Raw genomic sequence first — 10,681 nt, 5'->3', positions numbered from 1 at the left:
GAGAGAGAGAGAGAGAGAGAGAGAGAGAGAGAGATGATAGATAGGTAGGTGGATGGATGGATGAATGGACGGACGGACGGATGGATGGAAGCTTGTTAGATAGATCTATGTATATGTATGAATGTACACACACATATAAGAGGGTAGCGGGGAGGAGGAGGAGAAGGAGAGAGAGAGAACCAGTAACTGGGCCAGTGAGCAGAGCCTGAAGAGCCTGGCCACTGGCATTACCAGTCCCTAGGGTAATCTCCATGCCAAGATGTGACATCGATTGGTAGGAAATAAGTTTTTATAATATAATAATGATAAAAAATGTGTTCTTTTTCAGAATAGTTGGGAGGGTAGATAGGTCTCCCTCTCCTACTCAGGCCAATACTGATGGGCCTGACAGAATTGACTCGCTCCATTTTTCTGATCTCAGCTAGCCTGCCCTATGTCAGCACACTGCTCCCAGTGGCTCCCACCATCTTGGTGCCAGGTAGGACAGACATCTGATTGCTTTAGCTTGCTGCAGCTCAGAACTCCTGAGTTCAAGGGATCCACTGGTCTCAGTCTTACTAGTAGCTGGGTGTGCACTGACCAGAGGAAATGACTTTAAAGCAACGTTAACTGTCTAGCCAACTTCTTGGAGATAACAGAAGATAGCAAGGAAGACTTCAATCCCTGTAAGGAAAAGACTGTCACAATGATCTTCTTTTCTTTCCAGAAATCCTAGCTAGGGAAGATGGGAGAATTTCTTCTCCCCTAAGGGGAGATAAGACCTGTCCCTCCTGTCAATATTCCTGAGCAAACGTAGGGAGAAGCTGCTGAGAGGCTGGCCACCTCTGACCTTCTAAGATCTGCAGCAGAGCTGATTTTTTATGTTTTGTTTCTCTTAAAGCTTAATGCATGTCTCATCTGGGAGGGCCCTACACTTAAAACACAGGCATTCCAGATCCTTAACAACCTTTCCCCTGGTGGAATATTCTTTAAAACTGAAGGAACTTTTAAAAAATCTCCATTGGATTAAACTGATTTTAGAACTAGAGGGAACCTTAAGAATCTAAGGTCAACCCCTTCTTTAAAGGAGGAGACTAGATCCCAGAGAAGTGACTTGTCCAAGGTCTTGTATAGAATGGAAGAGCCAGAATTAGAATGAGGGGCATCATATTCTGACTCCAGGCCTGTTTCCTCCTGCTTCTAAGAAAGGTATCTCACAAACGAAATTAAATAGTAGTCCCAGTTCACTTTCTAAGACATGTCCCTGCTCCTCCTCACTTACAGCTTGGCACATTCTGTCCCCCTGCACCCCAAAAACCAATTTTTTTTGCAGGGGTGGAGGATGGGGGTGGGGTGGGGAAGCCAAATCTGCGCCATCATTCAGACTTGTCATGGGGTTTGTATTTCCCAGGCAAAAATCATGAAACTTTCTCCCAGAGCAAGGAACACTGGCTATCTGGGAGGAAGAAGCCACGCAGTGGGGGTACAGGGGAGAGAGAACACTGGATTTGGAGTCAAATGGTCTGGTTTCAAATCTGTACCTGCTACTTAACTTATGTGGCCTCAGACAAGTCGCTGTCTAGGCTACTGTCATTTTTCAGTTGTGATCACTCTCCATGACCCCATTTGGGGTTTTCTTGGCAGAGATACTGGAGTGGTTCTCCATTTCCTTCTCCAGTTCATTTCACAAATGAGGAAACTGAAGCAAACAGGGGTGAAGTGACTTATTCAGGGTCACATGGCTAGTAAATATCTGAAGTTAGATTTGAACTCAGGTCTTCCGGGCTTCAGGCCTGTTGCTCTGTGTACTATGGAGCCCCCAGATCTCAGGTGGGTGAGACCAGATGCTTTCTAAAGTGGCCTTCTAGCCCTATATTCTACACTGCCTGACATCTGGCTATGTTTGAGAGACTAGGCTTCCTCTTCTTTACCTATGTCCAGCCTGAGACGCTGGGAACAAATGACAGTCATGTTGCTGTTTACTCCTAAACAGCTCCCTTCCCCCCCCCAAGACCACCCACCAATAAAAGTCTTAATTGACCACTTATTGGAAACCACTGCCAACACCAAGCTGGTTCCCACTCCAACAGTTGCCTTTTTGGTTCCCTGTGGGAGGAGGGAGGATGCTTGTCACTCTGGGAATGGGTGGATCGCATTTCTAAAGGGATAAGCTTCTTCACCAGTTCGTGGACCACCAGGTTCGTGGCTGTAACTCGTTGACATTAATTCTTGGGATTCCATTGCCCAGCCTTGAGCCTGACTTTCTGCAGTGAGAAGCTCATGCTGCAAGCATCAAACCTGGAGCCAGAAGGAACGCTGGGGACCCCCCAGCTACCGGAAAGATCACAGAATGAGAGCTGGGCATGGATGGGGTCAGGGATCCTCAGCCGACAGATGAAGAAATTCACCATTTACTCGGATGACTCATTTCCCTTCCCTAGGAATAAGCATCACGTTTAAACGCTGGTCTTCTGACTCTCAGCAGAGTGCTCTCTGCTTCCACCGCACCAGGACATATGATCAGGTCATAGAGGCCTGTTGCTGGGCTGGGTGCTCACAGGCTATTTGCAGCTTGCTAAGTTTGGACTTGGGTTCAAATTTGGCCTCTCTGAGCTAAAGTGAAAGTCACGTCCCTGCTCTGGGTCATGGTTTCTTGGTGACATTAAGAGGTTGGACTACCTGATAAAATGGTCTGGGATTAAAAGTTCCTTTTACTTAGAAATCTCTTTAGAGAGGGAAGTAGCATGATCCAGTGTATAGAAGAGCTGGGAAGCCCTTGGTTCAAGTCTTCCTTAGATATACACTGGCTGTATGACCTTCTGCCAGGCCCTCTCAGGGCCTCAAAATTAGATTCCAAGAATACAAGCATTAGATCAGATGCTGAGGGCATGGGCAGAGGACATTTTCTCATTGGGAGTTCTGTCCCTCTACATTCTCAATACTCAGGGGAAAGAACAATTGCTTGGATGTGGTGAGAATCTGCCCCTAAATACAGAGGTCAGAAATCTCTTCAAAGATTTTTATATCAGGATTACTAATAACTGCACAATCCTGGCAGCAAGACTAATTTTGTTGTTTGTTTATTTCTGTCATGACCCCATTTAGGGTTTTCTTTATTTTTTTGGAGGGAAGAAGGCAAGGCAATTGGGGTTAAGTGACTTGCCCAAGGTCACTCAGCTAGTGTTAAGTATCTGAGGTCAGATTTGAACTCAGCTCCTCCTAACTCCAGGGTCAGTGCTCTATGCACTTCAACACCCAGCCACCCCCATTTAGGGTTTTCTTGACAAAGATATTAAAGAAGTTTGCCACTTCCTTCTCCAACTCACTTTACAGATGAGGAAACTGAGGCAAACAGGGTATGACAAATAGAATGGTTAATTAAACTGTAGTACATGAATGTGATGAAATGTTCTAATGTCATTAAGTAAGAAGAATTCCAGAAAGTCTTTTGTGGAATAATGCAACATGATACAGCCAAACTAGAAGAAATAAGGACCCCCCAATGTTAGCAAGGGGAAAGTAACTGAGAAGCAATGGGCAAAATACTCTGCTGGGGACATAATGGGAAGGGCTGGAAGGTTATGCTTTCTGCACTGAAATTAATTTACTATCTTATTTACTAAGACATTTTATTTAGGTTTACTAATGTACAACTTTAAGTTTTTAACAAATCATTTAGCATATGAGACCTCCTAGAAAGACATCCCCTTAAGGGAAGAGGCTGTTTCATTTTGTTCTCTGTACCCTCCAGAGCCAGGGCAGCTAGGTGGCACTATAGTGAATAGAGGAGTAAGCCTGGAGTCAGGGAGACTTATCTTCTTGAGTTCAAATCCCAGCTCAGATGTTGACTAGTTGTGTGACCCTGGGTAAGTCACTTAACCTGCCTCAGTTTCCTCATCTGTAAAATGAGCTGGAGAAGGAAATGGCAGACCATTCTAGTATCTTTGCCAAGAAAATCCCAAATGGGGCCATGGAGAGATGGATAAGACTGACACAACTGAATGAAAACAAGTCCATCTCTGTTCTGTTTGGACATGACTGAACAACAACAGAACAAAAACCTCCAGACCCAGCACAGTTTGCATGAGGCACATACTTAACTCTTCATCAACTCTTGGTTGAGAATAAAAACCGTGCAGTACCATATAAAAACTAAGCTACACCTTATTCTAGTCTGGGCTCCATTAAAACCTGATTAAAAAGTATCGGGGGATTATGGAATTCTGAGGCCTTGCTATTAAAAAGATCAAATGCTATTTCTATGGTAATGGACATTAGATATGTGACGTCACAATCTTGTGATGGAGGTGCTACAGGCATGACCTTTTGCATTTTACAAATGAGGAAACTGAGGCTTGCCCAGGGTCACACAGCTCGAAACGTTAGAGATAAGTTTTGAATCCAGCTTTCCCCCAAATCTGTTATTGGACTGTCTACACCCTAGAGGCTACACGGCCTCGCACAGATGATGTAATAGCAAACCTTCCTCCTTCCTTAAATCATGCCCTGCCAAGTCAGCAGGGGTTTGTAATCAAAACCAGTTCCTGTTTCTGCCGTGGCTCCGAAGACTGCACAGCAGCCAGCCTAACTCCCTCCTCGGTTTGTGCCTGAAGTTACAGCAGCTCCTTTTGAAGAAACTTAATTCCTTGACTGTTTGAGCACCACTTTTCCTTCCTTCGGGGTCCCTGGCTGACCCGGAGTTTGGGTCCCAGCTCTCGGAGAGAGTCCTATGCTCCTCTAGCAATGATGCCAATGTTTTCATTTCTGACCATGAGAGAAATCCAACTTTTCTCGCTCTCTCCATCTACTTCACTCTGAAGGCAGGGCTCTGGGAGAGAAATCCTATTCCTCAGGAATCCCAGCATCTGGCGCACAGCTGTGGTGTTGATGAAGTGAACGGGAAAGTTTTCCCCAAGCAGTGCCCCTGAGTTTCTCAATCTGCATTCCAAACGAGGCTCCCCAGGAAAACGGGACACCTCAGCCTCGCCCCTGCTCTCATTTGCCTCCATTCTGCTGCTGACTTTATGGAGGGGAGGGAGGTCTGGTGCTGCTTGTAGCATCCGAGGATGACCTCAGCGGCCCTTCATGGGTTTCTGCTGCTCTCAAGCTTAAATTCCTGCTTATCCTGCCACCCTGCCAACCCTAGAGAAGACAAAGGCTTTGGGTTTGGGAGGCATTTGCTTTCATAACCAGTACCAACTGAGAATGGGGAAATGGGAGATTGTAGATGCCTTGTTCTGCCAAGGGCTGTCCTGAAAGAGTCTATGCTGTTACCACTTACTCCCACTGGTGCCTCTAACCCCAACCTAGACACTGGGCACACCCAGTGGAATTATCAATGATCTTAGTGAAGGAGAGGGTCACAGAATGCATCCCCCAGTGAATAGAAACCTACTTTCTACTTTCCCTCTTAAAAACAAAGAGGTAACTCCTAAATCTCACCTACCATCATCTCCCCTTTCTCTCCACCCCCAATCAAGACCTGAAAATCCAATGTGACTTTGGAGCAATTAGGATGTAATTTAAAACTTTAGCACTGTGATGAAATGTGGATAGTCTGCTACCACAAATCTGGATGAATGATTTGGTGGGGACCAGGAGTTATAATTTGTTCCAAACAGTCTGAGACAATGGGGGGATTCAAGAGGTTCTTAGCCTTTCCTTCAGCATGGTGTAGATGAGAAGAGCAAGGAGTTCATGTCTCTCATGGCCTCCTAAGACAGGTTAAATGCTAGAGATTTTAGGCAGTCCATCAACTTGAATGGGGAAAAAAAAAACTATTTCAAATTTTTATTTTCACTAACCTTTGGCTTCCTTTACGTACTCCATTTTGTGAATTTAGGAACATTATTCTGAGAAGGGGTCCATATGCTTTTTACCAAATTGTCAAAGGAATCCACACCAAAAAAAATTTAAGAACCCCACCCTGGATATTTAATAGAATAGTTTAGGGTGGATCCTTGGGCAGCTGAGACATACCAAGGAAGTGGTAACAAGTGGCAGTGAATGTCTCTAGTTCTCTCTAACCGGGCTTTGTACTTTCTAGGGAGAAATTTATCCTCTATGGATCTTGTTTGTATGTAGCTGTTATCATACTGTCTACCCATTGGATCAGAAACCTTTCAAAGGCAGGGGTGGTTTTTGCCTTTTTTTTTGCTTTTGGGAGGGCAATTGGGGTTAAGTGACTTGCCCAAAGTCACATGGCTAGTAAGTGTGTCAAGTGTCTGAGACCAGATTTGAACTCAGGTCCTCCTGACTCCAGGGCTGTTGCTCTATTCACTGTGCCACCTAGCCACCCTCAGTTTTTGCCTTTCCTTGAATTCCCAAAACTTAAGCATATGCCAGGCTTAAACAGTGATAGGGGCAACGGCGATCCCTGAGCGTAAAAGGTGCTGGTAAATATCCAACTGAGTGGGCTTCTGAGTCGAGATTGATTTGGTCTTGAGTTTTCAGAGGGACAAAAGACTTAAAGAACCCCTCATTTGCCCAAAATGGTGTTCAAGTCCTGTGTCAGGAGGGAGACTTGAATCAGGTCTTCATGAATCTAAGGTCAGCTCTCGATAAACAATGCTTCTCTTTATGTTGAGGAAGAGAAGGCCCAGTATTAAGTAAACCTCTCCCAGACAATGATCAAATGAATTAACATTTGTGAAAAATGCAAACCTTAAAGCACTATAAAATGCTGGTTGTTGTTGCTATTGTCATTATTAATTATTATTATTATGTCAAAGCTCATAGGAGCCATTAGAATACCAAGAGCAGAAAAGAAGGGCATTGGACCAAACTAGTTTTAATTGCTAGAGCATATCAAAGGGGGCTTGGGAGGAGAAGCAACAGGAAGGTGGGACTGAGATCAAACCAAACAAAGATTGGAGTGGCCTTTTTCCTGTTCCTAAAGAGTTTTCTGGTCCGATTCTGAAGGTTACAAAGGGTTCACTCACTCTTCCTTCCTTGGGAAACTGTGTTTATATCTCCTCTGAGTTCAGGTCCTTGTAGAGGGAGGGACAGGGAGATTGGCTCTCCCCTACCAGCCCAATTCTGCCTGGCTCAGCACAGAGCAACAGGAAAGGTTTGGGGTGATGGATAACAACGAGAGATTCCAGGGCCGGAAGCTGACATGCAGCCCATAATGAGTAGTATGCTAACTAGCAAGGCACGAGAAACAGGGCTAACAGTTGTCTGCTGGTTATACAATACTGATTTGGAGAGATTAAACCAACTCTTCTGTCATCAACATCAGCAATCTCTGAAATAAAGCCATTTGGACAAGGCTCCATTTTAGAATGGTTAGATTCTGGGCTTCCCTTTTGGACCTCAAACTGTTTTGGGCTACTAAACTTGATGAAGAGAGGAAGCATAAAATGGGTGGAGAGATAATAGGCCTCCGGGTCTCCAAAACCCAGGGTCCATTCCTATCTCTGACACACACTGGACAAGAAACTTAACTTCTCAGAGACCCCAGGTGACTCTCTCAATCACAAAGTTGTAAAGCAGGTGCATTGGTGGAAGGAATTCCCTCACTAGCAGCTCCCAACACCAAAGAGATTATTTCTCTGGTCCATTCCCACACCCCTGATCCCAAACAAAAACAAAAGCAACAACAAACAAATTTCATCTACAAGGAAATGTCAAGTTACTTTGAGACCTTCATGAAAGAGAGGAATCTCATATAAAGTTAATAATCCTAGAAAAATGTAAAAGTTGGAAGGTACCTCAGTTGTCATTTGATACAACTTATACATACACCTCTCAAAAGAATACCCACTATGATGGTATTTCAAAGTTGGAAGGGACCTCTGAGGCCATCCAGTACAGTCTAAACAGAAAACAAGCTCCCCACTATCCCACAAGTCCCCACTTGTGGGATGTGTGTGGGGAACACATCCCACAAATGAGTCACCCATTCTCTGCTTGAAGACCTCAAATGAAAGGGAACTCACCACTTCCCAATGGAGGGCCCCAATTGTTCAAGAAATGGTTTCTTCACATCACATCTAACTTTATCTTTTGTACAGCTTCCTTCATTTGAATGTAGAGGATATAAATGGACTTATAAGCCTAGGTCTATCAAAGAAATCCCATATCATTCTACCATGCTTTCTAAATTCCAAGGACATCTATTTCTTTTATTAAAAAATTTATTGGAATTCTCACTGGTTCCTATTTATCACTTCCAGGTGTCAGAAGAAAACTGTTTAGATTGTAAGAGTCCAGAGGGCAGGGTAGGGTGGGTATCTTTGTATAAATCAGAAAATATGAGATCTGCAGAGGCAAAATGACTTGGTCTAAGTCTCCCAGCTTGCTCATGGATGTGGTCCAGAACTAAAACACACCTCTCAGCTAATGCCCATTTGGGTTTGTTACAGTCTGCTGCCTTTAATGCCTGAGTGGCCTTGGGCAAGTCACTTAACCCCTATGGGCCTCATATTCCTCATCTATAAAATGAGCAGGTTAGAGTACTCATTTAAGGCTTTTAAATTCCCTTCAAACTCAATTAATGACCTCTTCATCTTTCCATGTGTACAATAATCCACTTAATATATCAGGGTTTTGAAAAAAAATCTTTTTTAATGAATGGATAAATGAATATATGTGCTTTCAATTTTGTAGGAAACTGCTCTGAAAGTCACAGTATCACAAATTTAGAGCAGGAAGAGACCTTGGAGACTACTTAACCTAACCCCTTCATTTTGTAGATAAGGAGAGGCCCAGAGAGGAAAAGGGTATTGTCAAAGGCCTTACAGCTAGTAAAGGAGAGGTAAGACTTGATCTTAGGATCCCAAACCAAGACTTCTTCAACTTTTAAACCAAACTTAAGAAAAAAAGGAGTTCATCCTTTGGAAATATGAATTTCCCATGCAACATCAGTCATTTTCTAGGAAACAATGGTCTTTCAATATGTACAGCTCTCTTTCCCCACCAACCAGCTGTTCACTCAGAGCTACCATTTTAAATGCACTCTAGCCAATCACACATACCTCCTATCTCGTTGCAGCGAGATGTCATTTCCCAGAGAACCAGGGCCATAGAATATACATCTGTTTGCTTGAAGGACTCCATATTCTCCAAGTTCATTCTGGATTCCAAAACCTCGGGAGCCATATATCTTGCTGTCCCAACCTGCAATAAAACAGAAGAGGCAGTTGTAGTTTGGTTTTAAAAATATGACAATGTTCATGCCCATAGATAAGACAACGGGAATTTTTTGAAATGTCTTAAAATTTCTACCAACATCTCACTCAAACTTGTAGAGGTCATTACTTAAATGGGTTCCACCAGCAGGATCATCAATGGGCCCGAGTAGAAATTATGTAGGCCTAACAGAGCATTCCCTGATAGAATGGTAGGTGGTAGGGTGGTAGTGGCATTTTGGGGAGTTATTTTCCTGTATCTCACCATGAGACCATGGGTCAGCCAAATGAATTCACATATTTCATCCTAATAAATGTGCCTTCTGACACATTAGAAAAGGAAGGGGAAAAAAAAAGAAAGAAAAAGAAATGTGTTGGGAGTAATGACTGGATACTGTGGGAGTAAGGGGATTGACCAGAAGGAACCAGAACCAGGCCTGGGAAGATGGGAATATAAAACTATAAGAGCCACTAGATTCCATGACTGAGTGCTTGACCTTCTGGTCAACCCCCTAGAACAAGTGTCTCATAAAACAATGATGGCTAACTGGACATTTATGTGCTTAATTAATGAATCTGTTATGAATTAGTAATGAAAGTATTTAGCATGACCATACACACACACATGCATACATATAAACAACTTTCAGGTCAGAGATGGGTGATTTCATCTGTACAGGGAACTAGGTGGTTTGGAAACTCCCTCTACCAAATCAGCTTGTCACCTTCTCTGCAATGTATAGTCTCAGAGAGTTGCCTTGAGCCCTGAGAAGTGACTTTCCCAGGCTCCCACAGCCAGTCTTTGTCAGAAGCAGATCCTGAACCCAGTTCTCCACTGCTCTGAGGTCAGTTTTGTGTCCATTATGGCCCACTGCCTCTCATGCCAACTCTAATTTTAAATATCTAATATCTTTCAATAAATAACTTCCTCTGAGTCTTAGTTTCCTCATCTTAAAAAAGAAAAATGAGAGAATGAAAACAATAGCCATGGTGATTATTCTACGGATTGTGTAAAGATTTAAATAAAATGATACAAAGCAGTTTGCAAACCTCTAAAAAGGGGCTTCCATAAATATCAGCTATTATTTATTGTCCAGCTCTTGGCCCCATGCCTTCCACTGAATAAGCTCTTGTTAGCTGAATTAGACTGGATACAAGATTCCCACCCCCTCAGAAGGCCACAAAAATAGTCCATGTTTCAGGAGATAAGCAATGCACGGGAACATGGTATTGGACGACTGACAGAAATAATGTGCTCTTATGTGAAGACCATTTTTTTAAGGTTGCAGAGCTAACACAGCAAATAAGGAAATGCCAAACCTCAGGATCTGCTTATCTCTCCCCTCAATATATGTCAGAGCATTATTCATCCACCTCCTAACAGGCAACAGAAAAAATACGATTGTCGTTTTGTCATGTGGGAAGGTTATATCTTTGTTTCTGCAATACGAAGACACTTTCATCCCTGACCACATTGCACTGGAAACTGTAAAAGCAAGACGTTACCATGTGACAAAGAGTTGCTTGGTTTGTAGCTGGTTTTCTGAAAGCACAGAAAAAGACAACACTCC

General features: G+C 43.3%; 1 protein-coding gene across 1 annotated transcript in view; it reads right to left on the bottom strand.

Annotated features, from left to right (window-relative positions):
* The window catches only part of TGFBR2 (transforming growth factor beta receptor 2), an 86,889-nt gene that overhangs the window by 6,269 nt on the left and 69,939 nt on the right, over positions 1 to 10,681 (bottom strand). Inside the window, exon 5 of the mRNA XM_069088568.1 lies at positions 8,958 to 9,099. Coding sequence (XP_068944669.1) covers positions 8,958 to 9,099 — 142 coding nt within the window. The remainder of the gene's footprint in view (positions 1 to 8,957; positions 9,100 to 10,681) is intronic.

This window comes from Petaurus breviceps, unplaced genomic scaffold (genome assembly GCF_028583685.1).
Source record: "Petaurus breviceps papuanus isolate PSGF00001 unplaced genomic scaffold, PetGlider_PUasm1.0 185, whole genome shotgun sequence".
In the NCBI taxonomy this organism is placed as follows: Eukaryota; Metazoa; Chordata; class Mammalia; order Diprotodontia; family Petauridae; genus Petaurus; species Petaurus breviceps.
Note: the sequence above shows the minus strand (reverse complement) of the source record. Positions and strands in the feature narration are given on the sequence as shown.